Below are 15,293 nucleotides of genomic sequence, written 5' to 3'. Positions count from 1 at the left end.
TCTTTTACAATATGAATTTGCGAAGTACAATTTTTATGTTTTTCTAGAAGTCAGTATATCTAAAACAGTTGTAAAGAAGTTTACCTGCAATGGAAATCTTTTCATGAATTAGAGTTTTCATGTCTGTAGTTACCATTCTCTCTGTGCTCAGTAACTGATGGGGAGAAAAGCACAGAGGAGAATAAAGAAGTCAAGGGAATGTCCTTGTTGCTTCTGAGCCTGAAGGTCTGCAGGAGGGGAGAAATGCCATGCTCTGCAGCAGGAGGGTTTGTTGGCCTCTGGCAGTTCTGAAAAACCTTCACTGGGTGCTTCAGGTCTTCCGAAAGAAACCCTTCTTTCCCATGGAAACAAGTTGCAAAATGTTTCTGTTGAGGAGGCATTCCTCAAATATCATGAAATGAGAGATGTATTGGGCTTTAGAGAAGTCAGCATGTATCCAGCCTATCACAATTCAGGTACCCTTAGCCAAATAACTATCTATTTTGCAGGGGATTCAGTTTATGAAGTTTTCCTTTAGATAAATAGTACATGGAAGAAAATGGGTGAAGTTCTGAAATATGTTAATATGGAAAAGTACACCAAGATATGTTTAGAGATGAGAAGGCAGCATATAAAAGACAAATATTGCTAAAGTTTGAGCGTGTGTCTGCCTGCCATAAGGCAAGGGTTAAAACCTAATGTAGTTACAGGTCGTCTGCTTGTAATATTCGCAAGCAGGGTTGAATGAAGTTGCACAGTGGACCTGATTCTGGCTTTTCCTTGCAACCTCATGCCCAATTTTTCAACCTTAATGCTTTAAAAGGTCTTTTCATGCTTTATTTTGTTTGTTTCTTCTTTTCTGCGCCAACAGAAGGAAATAAAAGAACTCTGTGTGGCATTGTATAAACACCTAGATTAGTTATCTGTGAAGATGTGCCTGCCTAGCACCTAGTGAAATACCTGGCAAAAACCACTTATTTCAATGAAGGGTAAGAGTGGAGGTGTATCAGAACATGTTTTGCCTGACAGCAAGGAGTGGTGGGAACCAGCAAGTTGGAGATTACACTTCAGGCTCCAGAGGAAGAGACAGCATTGAGAAACACAAGAGAAGCCTGACCTCTTTTGTCCTGCCTCCTCCAACCTTGCTTGTGTCTCTTTCCTCCTCACTGAGGCATCTTTATGTTATCTAACCTACCCCATAGGCAACGAACCACTCCCACCCCACTCCCCATGCCAGTGTTCATCTTACTTCTGGCTTCTGGCTCTGGACAGTCCAATTTTCCCCCCTCTAATCTTGTTTGTGTCCCACTCTGTTTGCCCTGCTTGTCCCAGTTCTTACAAATTCTAGTTTTTCAAAAACTAAGGACTTGACAGAAAGCACAGTCCTGGCACAAAGACCAAAGTATGACACTTTCCTGCTCCCGCTCCAAAGCCTAGGAGTGCTCAAGCTTTTCACATTTATTTTTTTTTTAATAGGGGCAAAGTAAACCCTTTTTTTCTTAGCCTTGTTCTTGGAAATGATGGAACTTTTTTGGATTAAATCTTCCAAAGCAAGCCTGAAGTAAGGACCCAGCATGGAAAGTCTGAGATGAAATAATTGTGTCTTGGCAATGCTATAAGCAAGTGAAAAACAGTCTTCTAGTGGAGAGATGTGGTCTCAAAATAAGATAGGGCTGCCACTTTTGCTCTTACAGATGTAGTGGCCAGTGTGCCTACCGTATTGTTTTCTGAGATGCAGCATGTCTAGACATGAATGATAAGTTGTAGGCATGCACAGTAGTTTGGCTGAGCAGCTTCTTGGTTACCAGGTGTGACTTGTAGATTGGGTCAGCGGCTGTAGAAACAGTAAACAGTCTCCTGGCAGTACCTTAATGGCAGTCATATGTCCTGAAGGTCATAATTGTTTTTCAGCCAAAAGGTGGTTCTACTGAAATACCTGATTACCCATGTCCTTTATCTTTCTCCTACTACGAATACTACTCGCAAAGTTTTGGAAACAATATAAAATCTGTCTGATATGTTTTAATTTTGTTAGCATGTTTGTTTGCATTGGGACAATAAAAAGATTCAGATTTTCATCTCTTGGTTTGTGTAATGTTTTTTGCAAGTTCTTTTTGAATTAGCTAACTGCAGTCTGGCACAAGTTGATGGCTTGAATTCTGTGGGCAGGAAATGTGAAGCTGGCCAGTTGGCTTTAATATGACACTTTGAAAATACGATGTTGTAAAGATTAGGTGGGTATAAGCCAGCTAAGCAAGTCATAAATGTTTATATATATATGTATGTGTGGATGGATGTATATATGTGTACATATGTACTGCAAATACATATGCTATATAATGCTAGTGAGAAGGCAGGAAATTTGAAGTCCTGATTTCTCAGTTTGTACTTCAGGCATTGTCTCTTTCAGTTGGTTTAAGTCCCTCTTACACATACAATTTTTTTTATACTGTGCCCAGGGAATAAACGTGGAAAGGAAGAAATGGAAAAAAAATTCTGTTATTTTTTAAAATAAATTAAACTGTTCATGGTTTCTTGCCTCTTGAAGGGCAGCATAAAAACCTAAGTCTGAAATATGCAGATTTCTTTTGATTTGATTCTATTGAAACTGATCTTCCAGGCGCAACACATGGCAGAAAAATGTAAGAGCTAATTGAAAGAAAATTTCACATGTTAAGTGAGACCTAGAGAAGCTCACACACACTGTGGAGCAAGAATCTCCATTTTAACTCTGTATGTGTGTGTGTGTGTGTGTGTTTGTGGGTATACCCCATCGTGGGAGGTATTTCTTCACAACAAAGTCCAAATGCGTAGATTAAAATGAAGGTTTGATTTCACCTGGGTCTGCTTATACCAGTTCTGCTCATTTCTGCTAGATTTGGTTCACCATTCTGAAGCTCAAGTTTTCAAAAGCAAACATCTTGTGTTGTTTATCCATTCATTCAAGTTTTGGCAGTGTTACCTAATGATATAGTGCTTGAATACCTCTCACAGTTTTCAAAATCAAATCTTCAGAAAGGTAAATGGCATCATAATAGTCCATTCTACTTTCATCAGAGTAGCTGTGGCAGCATTTCTTGGTTTTCAAACTCTCAGTTATATGTTCTCCCTCTTTGATGTTTTATTCTCAATCTCTTTTGAGTTCATCTGTTTGTTTTCACTCATCCTCCATAACTAATTTTACTTGCAGTTGTGTGAGAGCAAAATCAAGTGACTGAGTGTTGCACTTCAATATTTACACGGTTTAAAACAAACAAAAGGAATTAGACAAATTCATGGAAAATAGACCTCACATTGATTGTAAACACAGTGGTTTAACTGTGACCTCCAGTTCAGTCAATCCTTCAGCTTTCTGGGGATTGGACATAATATAACAGCTTTAGGGCTGATTTGTTTCTTGTACTTTTTTCCCTAAACATCTGTTACTACCCTACCACCTTTCTAGGACTTGATCTGATGTTCTTCGGACCTCTGTTCTCACATCATAACTGTGGTGATGCTCAATATTAAATTATTCTAGCACTTCTCTTTGCTAATGAGAAATTTGTGTCTCCTGCTTCTCTACCAAAGTCATAGGTAAATGACTAAAGCAATTTTGGATATATGATGAGGTTCTAGATCCCTGTGACTGAGTCACTGGTATGAACGACGCACTTCTCTAATTGGGCACCAAGTGGAGGAGGGCAAACATTCTCATCTCTTCCTCCTCCTCCTCCTCTGAAAAACCCTCACTTGTGTCAAATAAAAAAGCTTTTTGGTACTGTTCTGACAAAACTCTTGATCAGTCTTCCCACAATAATCTGTGCACCCTAAAGAGTTTGGAATGAGCTGTGGTTTTATAGTATAGCCCTTCTGTCCTTCCTTCTCTTACCTCTAAAGTAAGAAACTTCTTGAAGAACAGTCACCAGAAATGTATGTTTAAAATAAGAGTGGTAGGGTTTGTAAATAGTAGGATAGCGCTTGCAAAGTGTGCAACCTCACTGACTGTGGTGCTTGACATATGGTTGTGGAAACAACATACTGGAAACTGAGAAAGTTATTCAGGTTAGGAAGCCTGCATCTTCACAGTAGCTAAGCAAGGTAATATGTTGCATGAAATACTACATACTGCTTTTTGGTGTCTGTGATACTTAACTGACACTTTATTTTTTTGCTCAGTTTTTGTTCTGGGTCCTCAGTATTATGATACTATAGTGCCACCTCCTCTGAAAAGACTTCTTGATCTAAAGGCAAGAATCTCTATAAAAAGAGCCAAGGAAACTGTTACATTGAAATGAGGATAGAGTCCTATCAGTAGATTTGTAGAAATCTAGGAAGGTGCTGGCGGACAAATGGGAACATAAGTGTCTGTATACATTTGTGTGCAGCCAGTGTGCTCTACTAGGCAGTGCAATCCAGTGGGAAGAGACATATCATAAGCAGTCTGTGGTGCTAGGTTATTCTGTCAGACTTTATGTTTCTCTTTCATTGTTTGTTTCTGCCTTTGGACAGGAAAGATTTTCAAAAATATTGGTTCAACTGTCACAAGCTTATTACCAATGTTATCCAGTTATTTATATAGAAGCTTTCATAATCTGTTCTTTTTCCCCTGCAGGAGCTCGTTGTATTTACATGGCAAAAAACTGAACTTGCCTGGCAAGTGCCATTTTAAATCAATTTATTTCAAATGACAGAAGCTTGCAGACATTCTAATTTTGGCTTAATAGCTTACTTGTGTTCTCGAGAAATGAGTTTCTGAATATTTAAGCCAAAGAAAATCTAGTTTAATTAAGTTAATTGGAAGTAGTTTGGTCTACAGGCATTTGGACTTTGTTGTGAAGAAATACCTCCCATGGTGGTGTATACTCGCAAACACACACACACACACACACACACACACACACACACACACTGTTGAAATGCAGATTCTTGCTCGACAGTGTGTGCGAGCTTCTCCAGCTGTAGACATTCAGAATGGTTCTTTGTGCCAGTGGTGGTCCCTGGCTTGCATGCTTATACAGCTGTTTGCTTGCATAACTGACTGAAAAGTCAGGTTCCCTGTCTTGTGAAAACGTCTTGACTGCTTCTTTGTGTCATGTCTCATCTTTGTTTCTGGTGTTTGAATTATTTTTTATTTCATAATACTGAGATTTGTATCACTGTGTGAAGTTACAACAGTAGCTTCTCACAAAACCCTACTTCAGACTCCACTATAACTGCCTTTCTCCTTTAAAAAATCGAACCTAAATGTGTCTAAGTGACAGGCCAAGTTTTGTGTCTACACTGATGTACAATGTGTAGTTTGAATCTAGGAGTATTCACTAGGATGGAATCAGGTAAATTACTTTGCTGCAGAGGCATAGCTTGCTTTTAATTCACCAGATTGGGCTGTTTTAACAGTTTTTCTTGGCTGGTCTGGCTCTCTAATTGAGCAAGAGCTACACTTCCTGGGATAAACAAGGAGAAAAGGATATACACAGAAAATATAGGGATCCAGAGGAATCTCTCCTTTTCTCCTGTTCTGAGTCCAGCTGCCTCCAAACCTCCTTTTATAAGCTTCCTCATTAGTTCTTCCTTACACTGCAGGTACCCTACTGTATGTCCTACTATTTCTTCTCCAAAAGCAGGTTAACTTCATATGCATATGTTTTAACTCACATATGCTTGTAGAGATGCAGAGTGCCAAGGAGAAGTCCCTTCCACCTCACCCAGTGTCTGCAGCACAACCCAACGAGATGTCTTGGCAGAAGCTTGCTCTAACAGCTGTTCTCATCTGGCATTGCCCATACCTGATATAATCCAGGATAAATGCTAAGAACTGATTATTGATACTTTGAGGTTGAAGACCAGGAGCATTGATTAAGCACTGCAAAATAAACAAACCAGCTTCCATAAACTAGAGTAATAGTTTGGAAGGAAACTGATGCCCTAGCTGTGTCCTGTTATTGGAACAAAAAGAAACATGAGAAATATGTTTTATTTTTCAGTAACACAGGCAACAACTGCCTGCACTGGATAATGTTTTTAGTTTAGCCTCCAAGATAGCATGCAAGTCCAAGAATATTTGTTACCTAGCTGGAAACAATTAGTACACTGTTCATCTGCCATGCTATATGAAGAAAGTACAAGCTGAGCACAAAGAATCCCCTATTCTCTTCTGCAAGAAGAGAAGAATTTTAGAAGAATTGACCTAGCAAATATTTTATTCAAAACAAGAACAAATGCAAAATATCATGAGATTGCTTCTATCGAGACTGTAGGAAGGGTTCAGAGATCTGACACAGGGGGAAAATGAGCAGTTGAATAAATCCAAATTGATACAGTTTTGGCACGTAAAGTTTAAATAGTCAAATATTTCCCTTTATGACAGAAAAGGATATTTAGAACAAAAGAAGAGTGAATAAATGTGACCTGTGAATGAAAATCTTCTAGTCCATTGCCTAAAACTAAATCAAGAATACCACAGAATACGCTGAGGGGACTATAAGCAATTTCAGTACATTTGCTAATACTGGAAGCTCCCCATTCCCAAGTACAAGTTCCTCCGCCCCATCCCTGTGCAATTACAAAGTCTGCTCATGGCAGTGTGTCACTTAACACCACAAAAGTCAAGTGGAGAATTAGTGAAGCTTAAGCTATAGATGGCAAAGCTGAGCAAGTTTACAAGTGTCACTGAATCAGATGAATCTTTTTGTTGTACAAAGGCTACTGGTTCAATGGCTTTTGAGAGGCCACAGTTATTGTTGCAATGCCTTTGAAATGGAGTGCCTTCTGCAGTATCCAGTGTGTAATTACATACCTTGTATGGAACAAATTACTGCAATCTAAGAATAAAGAACTTGATCCTGCTCCCAGTGATGTCAATAGGAAAGCATCACTTAAAACAATTCCATGGTGTGGAAATGTTGTTTCACAAATGAGGACTGACCTCACCCTTACATATGTGGTTGTCAGAAGATTCGTGGGTTTAGGACCATAATATGTTTTTAGTGTATTACAAGTGTTCACCAGAATGCATTTATTAAAATTCTGGTGACTGACGTCCACCCAACATCAGTATCTTATTTTATGCTTTTTTCCAGGAGGTGCTACCATTTTTAATAGCTTGCACCTGTTTCCTGAGAATGAACTTAAAAGTAGGAAACACCTTTTGTCCTGTTAAATCTTAAGGCTAAGACAGCAGTGATGATGAATCCCATGAGGCTCCATAAATCTGTAGGGATCCAGCTGGAGCAGCAGATCCTGCACAATTTCAGGGTCTACTGGGAGCTGATCATTCTTGCAGTCATAGTCCTCCAGCTCAGAGCACTGAGACCCCCTCAGCATTTAACCTCAAATATGTAACAGAGATGTTCACAGTTGTTCCAGAATATTAAACTGTTGGAAGTGACACTCATTCCGTCTCCAGTCACTAGCACAGACCTCATCACAAAGGAATTGTTTTGAAAAGCTCCTCCCAAATTATGGTCATAACCCCAATGGTCAGACAGATGGTTTGGAGTAGATAGGCCAAGAAAACCGCCAGCAGTATTTTCACAAAATAAATCTTAATGTGTCTTCTGTAATTCAAATAGATATGTGTCGGCCTTTGGAGAAGGGCAACTGGAGTCTTACAGTTTCTTTACGTTTTATTTTGTTATCTCATGAGTGACTTGTATTTTTCATGGCAGAATTAATGTGTAGTCTGAATCTGAAAAATCGGTCCAAGAAACTGCTCAGAGACTTTTTTATCTTTAAGCAGCAAGGTATTTGTTTATTCAACGTTGGGAGCAAGCCAGCTCGCGCTGGACAAACTTGCTCAAAGGCTTCACACAAAATCAGCATTTTTATACAATCTTCAGATGTGATTAAATGCATATTCAAGTGATTACAACATCTATCTATGCATATTAATAATAGGCAGAGTATAGGTGGAGCTCAGGCGGGGCTTGGGGCGGTGCTTCTCCTGGCCCTCAATTTTGGTGGGTCTGGGGGCTTTAACTCATCTTCGTCAGCCTGACCCTTCTTATCTTCCATTGTTCTTGACCCGCTCACTGAAGCCTGGAAAAAGCCCTGGCTCCAGGCCTATTTCTCCTATTCAAGTGTCTACCTGATCCTGTTGTATTTCTAATTTATTGCTTCTAGGCCTATTACATGTTCTTGTACTATTCTCTTAAGCTTTTGGTCCAGTAAGTAGAACAGAACGGGTACAGATCGTTTTAGATGTTGGTAATTTGTTTGCAGGCCCAAATTTCTTAGTTAACTCTTTTGGGCCTAACCCCCTGTATCAAGTCAAATAAAACATCTTGGATGTTTTTATTTAATCTTCACAAATTCAGATGAACACTGTGTATTATGCATAGCATTTCCAGTCTCATGCTTTATGATACTATGGCCTTGCACCATTTATGAATAATCTCATTTTATGCAGTAGTTTCATTTCATCTCTACTGTTCTTTGCTTTTCGCCATGGCCATTTCTCTTGCCCATCAGTCTGCGTTACTCTTTAATTTTTTTTTCCATGGATAAACTTCTTGGTTTTAAGGGTAAGCTATCTGTGGATATTTGCTGGGTTTTGTGGAGGAAAAAAACCACAACAATCTCAGTAAGTCATGTTTTCTTATATGCAAAAAAATAGTCTCCTAATAAAATGGAAATTACATACAGAGATACATAACTTGCCTATAAAAGTGAGAAAATACTTTCTGTTGATTGAAAACATACATCTAATCCCCACTGGAACCAAAATTTCAGTCATGGGCAGTATTAGTATGTGTCAAGACAAAGTGGATCATTATTTCTGTTCTGTAGATTACAACATTTTTTGCACATTTAGAAAAAAACCTAAAATTTCAGACTCTTAACATTGCCAGGTTTTGTTAGATAACTGAAATTCCTTTATGTATTGCAGGTTGTCTTTGTCAGCTTGTGTAAAAGCTTTTGGGATTGTGGACTTGTGGCACTGGATGATGTATCATTGAGCCTGGGAAGCTGCCAGGCTGCTGGTAAGACCATTTGTATTTGTCATCCAACTGCTGGAAGCCTTTTTAGTAAGAGTTCATCACATACCTTCATTTTCCAAGCCTATCCTACAGCTGCCTTCATCCCACTGTGGTTTCTTGTATTTTCTTTTTTTCCAATGAGCATTGCATAAATCCTATTTTTGCAAAGTAGCATATGTACCAGTATTTGTTCACAGGGGTACCAACTAACTCCTAATAAACTTCTCTGACTCCAGTGAAGCTGTATATAGGTGAGTGGTCCTTTTAGGGCATTACAATTTAAAATAAACCAAAAGTCCAACTGAGGGAAAAGTAGTTTTCAAAATGGATTTTGACAAACCAGGATTGGATGCAAAAGCAATATTTTCAAAAGACAATATTATTCTTTTTTAGCCCAGAAGTACAGTTGTGCAAGGCAAAGACACAGTCCCTTACTTGAGCTGCAGTTCTCTAGTGAAGACAGATAAGATCAGTCCAACTCTCTCTCCTGTAGTGGGAGGAACTGACTGTTTTTCAGCAAGACTTTACCCTCTGACATGTGCAGGCTAACCTCTCTGAACTCACCAGACTCCCTCTTCTGGGGCATTTTGAAGTTGACAGTACAACGATTGTATCCTAATTTAGAAACCATTCTCATGAGGCAGGCACAATCTATAATCCCATTCTTCTTCAGAATAAAGCCATATCTTTGCAATGGTCCTAATAGCTCTTTAATGACCTCTTTCGATTGGCTTTCATGCATTCAGGCAGCTAACCATTACAAAACAGAGAGAAGTCACATATATAAAACAAGATGCCATTTTTCTAAAGCATTTCCAACAGCTGTCTGTTTTGCCTTTCTGTAGTTCCTAAGTAATTGGAAAAGGACCCAAAGGTGCAGAACTGGTAACTGGGTGTATAGTCATACTGAGGCTGTCTCTGATCAGAGCAAAACAAATGCCTGAAATATGCCCCAGAGATATCAAAGCTTCCTCCTTTTCAAAAAGTGAAAGCAGCTCCGTGTCTACTTCTGAACAACAAAACCAGGCTACAGCAGAAAAGCTGACAGAAGCTTCCTGGCAAGCACCTGAATTATCAACTTTCTCCCTTTTGCATCATCTAATAGAATTGAAGTGATGAAAATACTATAGTAATTACAGCTCTGTGGCCTGTCGTAGTAGACTGTGGCCTGTAGTAGAATCTGCTGCCAAGGGAATATAGGAGAGCTAAATGTAGCACTTGATTTTAGATCACAGAAACTCCAGTCTTTGACAAGACTCATTAAATATCCACATTATACATTCTAGAGCTCATTAATCTGCTTGGGGTGCCACAATAGTGAAGAAAATTACACTGGTAGAGCCTGTTATGGAATCATAGAATTGCTAAGGATAGGAAAGACCTCTAAGATCATTGAGACAAATCATTAAAACCAAAAGACCTCAAAGATCATCTAGTCCAAACCATTATTATTGATTAAGAGTAATAAACTGTATGAAATGTTTTCAAGAATCTTAGTACATGTTACTGAGCTAAACTAGAGCACAGATTACCTCAAAACAGTGAAGAAAATGAAATTACATTTCATTCAGTTTGAAGCTGGCTTTTATAAGCTTGTGATTATTGTAAGCATTGCTAGGTAGATGTTGATTTCAGCAGGTGAGTAAATGCAATACATTTTCTGTGTTATCTCTCCAAATATAGGTCTAATATATTTTAAGTTTTAAACTATGTTCTCTCCTTACAGATTCATTTCTGCTCAGCCCTGCAGAGTGTACTTTTGAAAAAGATGAGTGTATGTTTACCCAAAAGAAGAGAGGTCGTGGGAGCTGGCACAGGAAGAGGGGTCCAACTCCCACTTCTTACACTGGTCCAAAAGGAGACCACACTACTGGGGTAGGTGAGTTAAGCCCCACATTGAACTTTCAGGACAGAAGTTGACAGTTAATCAAAAATACTTTGAAATTATAACCTTGATGATAGAGAAAGTTTTTATGCTTCTGTTCAGAAGAGGTATTAATCCAGTGAAGTAAACACATTTCGTAGGGACCCATGAATGGTTTTCAAAATGTGATGTTTAATCTGAAATATCTGCAGACTATGTGGATAGTTCTGTTGTCACATCCTAAAGTAGCCCTTTCCTTTGGGAGATAAAAGAACAGGATGGCTCCCCAGAGTTCGCAGAAAAAGCTCCTTCCAAACTCCTAGCTTATGTGAATATTTCCTGAAACTGACTTTACACCTATTTTCAGTTTATATAGATCATTAAGTAGCTGATAGCTGAATAGCTTGACTTTAGAACTTTGACAGCCTTTTAAGCCTCACCTATGACAATGTTGATTCCTTATCTCACACATCTCTTTGCAGCAAGTTGTGCAAGTGATTGGGATCTCTTCTGCATGAACATACTTTGGGTTCAAACTTAGAAGAAAACATGGCAAATAAAAGAGCTCACACAGGCCCTTTGTCTTGAAAACCTGCTCCACAACCTCACTAGTGTAATTTAAAATATTCGGCCAAGTGGAGTCCCCATTAGTATAAGCAAGTGCACAGAGAGCTGCATCAGCACCAACCATTGCCTAAACTGTACCCTCAGATGTACGTGGAGCTGTCTCTGAATTCCAAGGAATTGATTGCTATCATAGTGCATTCCTGGTTTAAGAGCAGCTATGGTATTTTCTTGCTTTGTATTCTTTTCTGTTGCTGTGTGTTTCATCAGACACAACCAAGTTTTTAAGTGTTCAAGTCATTAATCGCTGGAAGGCAAACTTATTATACCCCTCCAATCTATCATTCAGCTATTGCCCGTTGGAGCAAACTGAGGTGTGTCAGAAGACTGAGGAGCATCCCCATGTCCCATATGCTGCATAAAGCAGCTGTTCCATGTTTTGAGATGTACACTCTGAGCGCAGATAGTGAACTCAGACATTGCAGCAACTCTTCATGTAGTCCCACTGCTCTCTTTTTGTGGTGTTATCTGCCCTTCTGCCACCACAGGTCTGGGAGTGAGATTGCCTTCAGAGGGAGAGGGGATTCCCAAGGATGAGTGAGACAGAAGAAAAGCTGGGAGCAGCAGCAGCAGCCAGTGGATACTTGTCTGTCATGATACTCAGGGTCCTGTTTTCTGCTCAACTCCCTACTGGAGACACCCCCTCTAAGCCAGATTGTAGTTTGGTAGTAAGCAGCAGTCAAGAGAAAGGATGAAAAGGAATACTATCTACAGAGTAGGTCCATAAAGAAAAAATAATTTCATACAGTGTGTTGGAGAATTTCCAAGATCATTTGTACCAAGCCTAGTGCAATCCATTGCAAAGACCTTGCTCTTCACTATGCTTAAAAGCTCCTTGAATTAAACACCAAAGCCTACAGCTCATATTAAAGTATAATAAAATAATTTGTCTTTAGTTTTAAGGCCTGAATCATATTATAAACTTGTTAGAAAGACTGAATCAGCTCTTGGTTTTATGAATGCAAACCCACCATTATTACAGTCCACTGTTATTACAGTCTCACAAATATTACAGTTCGCAAACACTGCAGTCTACATCTTAAAAATCTTTATCAAAATAGTTTGAGTCATAGTTTTTTTAATATAATGAGCATGTTGAGCATAATGAACATGCTGATATTTTACTTCGCTAATATTTGCTTGTAAATCTTTTTAAGGGTACTACATGTATATAGAGGCATCTGACATGGTCTATGGACAGAGAGCATACCTTTTTTCAAGATTACTAAGAGGAATATCTGGAAAACAGTGCTTGACATTTTTCTATCACATGTATGGAGCTGGGACTGGATTATTAAGTGTTTATCTAAAAAAGGAAGGGGATGATGAAGAGATTCCTTTGTGGAGGAGGACAGGGGAACAAAGCATCTCATGGCTAAGGGGACTGATAGAATATGAAAGTGATAGAAACTACCAGGTAAGAAAAACAAGCAAGAAGCAGTCAAATTGGAAAATTGAAATGAACTTATTAAAGACATGAATTGTTTGCAAGTATTAAAATAGTTATTAACTCAAAATAATTTTTTAAAGTATTTAAATGTTGTTTTCCATCATTTGTTGTCAGTAGTGGTAGGGTTGTTTTAGATCACTTGTGCAATTTCTTTTCCTTCAGCTGTCTGTAGCTCTGTCTAGATTTGACAGAGCCACTGAGCTATGATAAAATGGCAGCTTCCTGAAGGGTGGTCTTTCTAAGATGGCACCAAAGACAAGGGATGATCCAAATCCAGAGCTCTTTGGTTTCAACATGACTTCAGTATTGCCTTAGACAAAACCTGATTCAGTTTCTCTGTGAAAGAGGAAGTTGAAATTGCTAATGACTAAAACAGCACTGGGCACAAAATTGCACTGATCACCATCCACAGATGTTGTGGAGCTTTTTAATCACTTTCCCTTAAGAGCTTGAAAATTACTAAGGAAAGGAAAGGAAAAAGGAGAGGGAGACCATACTTGCTTCTTTCAGCATAGCATGCACTGAATTACTCTGACTAAGCCAATCTGATGGAGGACAGAACTTTCTTTCCAAGAAGCAGGCTTTCAGGACACACTAGATCCTTGAATAAGTTGCATGCCTATCATTTTTCTGAGTCTGTCCACCTGTGGGATTCATGAAAAGCTGTGTCTTACCTTTACAGATTATTTTTGAGGTGATCCGCGGTGTGTCAATGAGAAGTGACACTGCTATTGATGATATTCTGTTCCAGGCAGGACCCTGTTTAGGTAAGTTTAAATATACCTCGTAAGAGACACCTGGCAATTCACAGTGCTTGTTTCAATTAGATGGATGATACTTCTTCCCTTGACTCCCCATTGAATGGGTTTGAATTTAGTATTTAGTAACTGCTGGGTCAGTGCAGAATTTTTGCTTTCTAATGCGATGTGAGATCATACTCAGACTCAACTAGTAAAGTGGCTGTAACATTTTTTAAAAACGATATTGCAGTCTCATTTAAATCCAGCATATTAATTGCATTCTGCTTCATGCGTTCTTATGTATGATTAAAATACAAATAATTATGGTCTTTCCTCCTATTTTGTATTCTAGAAGTGGAAGAAATTCAGTTCTCATCAGGCTATCCTGACAGCTTAAACGAAATTGAGTATTAAATACAGTCTGCTGAAAGAAAGTGCATAGAAGATTTGTATGTGAGAAACTGCACAAACTGCCTATTTTAAAATATGTTTTAAGTAAATACTGGATTGGTTTGAATATGCACCGATACATAGGAAGAACTCAGAGCACTCATGTTCCTCGCCTTTGCAATGAAATTTTTGACTCAGGGCTTCTTAGACCATAACTTTTTAAAATATTTTTTCCTCTTTTGCAGGAGGTATCAGTTATTGCATAAAGGCTTCCCATTTTGCACAGATCATTCATTTAAATTTTTTTTTAACCTTTCTGGTATATAAGTAAAAAGAGGAAAGTAAAGTTGCACAATTAAAGTGGAATATTGTGTTATCTTAAATTTGCATTCAGTGAATGTTTCGTGTTGGGGATAGAATGGATTTTTGTTATGAAAATTATAAATATTTTGAAATAAGAAAGAAAATAGTGCTAGCTACTAGTAACAGCCTTAAGGTTCAGTGCAATTATTCATGATGACAAATCTCTCTGGGAAACTTAATACTCTGCTGGCAATTTTTTGTGATACTGTATTATTTTACTATAACAAATATATTTGTCATCCTTGCCAATAACAAACTCAGTTTTAGTATTCGGTATAATCCATCATAAGCTGGAACTATATGAAATGAAACCCTTTGAAGCTACATGTTTTCTGGCATGCAAGTCTTTTTGTCTGGATTTTTTTATTCAGTCAGTTTGTACACTCACAGAGAATGCACATACACTTTACCCAACCACAGATGCGTGCATTTATATTAATAGGAAACTTAATTCACACATCTTTTTATTTTTTGGTTTTGTATTTGTGTGTAAGGGATTTTTTTGAAATTATTATAACTTCCTAATAAAATGTAACTTTGAATATCGCCTTATTGCTCTTCTCTAGACCTCATACTAATCACTATAAGGAGAAAGAACCCAACCTAATAAAATACCCTGAAGTCATTATTTTGAACTTTAGAGAATAAGATTAATCCAGGAATCCTCAAAGAGTTGCTGATGTCATTGCAAAACCTCTCTCAATGATTTTTGAGCAGTCTTGGGGATCTAGAGAGGTCCCAGCTGACTGGAAACTGGTGAACATTGTGCCAGTTTTCAAGAAGGGCAAGAAGGAGGACCCCGGAAACTACAGGCCTGTCAGTCTCACTTTAGTGCCTGGTAAAGTTATGGAGAAGATTATTCTGGAAGGTATTGAAAAACACCTGAAAGACAATGCAGTCACTGGTCACTGCCAGCACAGCTT

The 15,293-nt window shown here is 38.4% G+C and overlaps 1 protein-coding gene across 1 annotated transcript in view; it reads left to right on the top strand.

The window, feature by feature from the left end:
- Positions 1-14,916, top strand: part of MAMDC2 (MAM domain containing 2) — a 55,484-nt gene extending 40,568 nt beyond the window's left edge. The window contains exons 10-14 of the mRNA XM_032676055.1: positions 8,849-8,942; positions 10,666-10,818; positions 12,585-12,844; positions 13,560-13,644; positions 13,970-14,916. Coding sequence (XP_032531946.1) covers positions 8,849-8,942; positions 10,666-10,818; positions 12,585-12,844; positions 13,560-13,644; positions 13,970-14,031 — 654 coding nt within the window. The 3' untranslated portion in view covers positions 14,032-14,916. The remainder of the gene's footprint in view (positions 1-8,848; positions 8,943-10,665; positions 10,819-12,584; positions 12,845-13,559; positions 13,645-13,969) is intronic.
- Positions 14,917-15,293: the final 377 nt, after the last annotated feature.

The sequence above is a fragment of the Chiroxiphia lanceolata genome, chromosome Z, assembly GCF_009829145.1.
Source record: "Chiroxiphia lanceolata isolate bChiLan1 chromosome Z, bChiLan1.pri, whole genome shotgun sequence".
In the NCBI taxonomy this organism is placed as follows: Eukaryota; Metazoa; Chordata; class Aves; order Passeriformes; family Pipridae; genus Chiroxiphia; species Chiroxiphia lanceolata.
The sequence above is the reverse complement of the archived record's forward strand: the minus strand, read 5'-3'. Positions and strand labels throughout refer to the sequence as shown.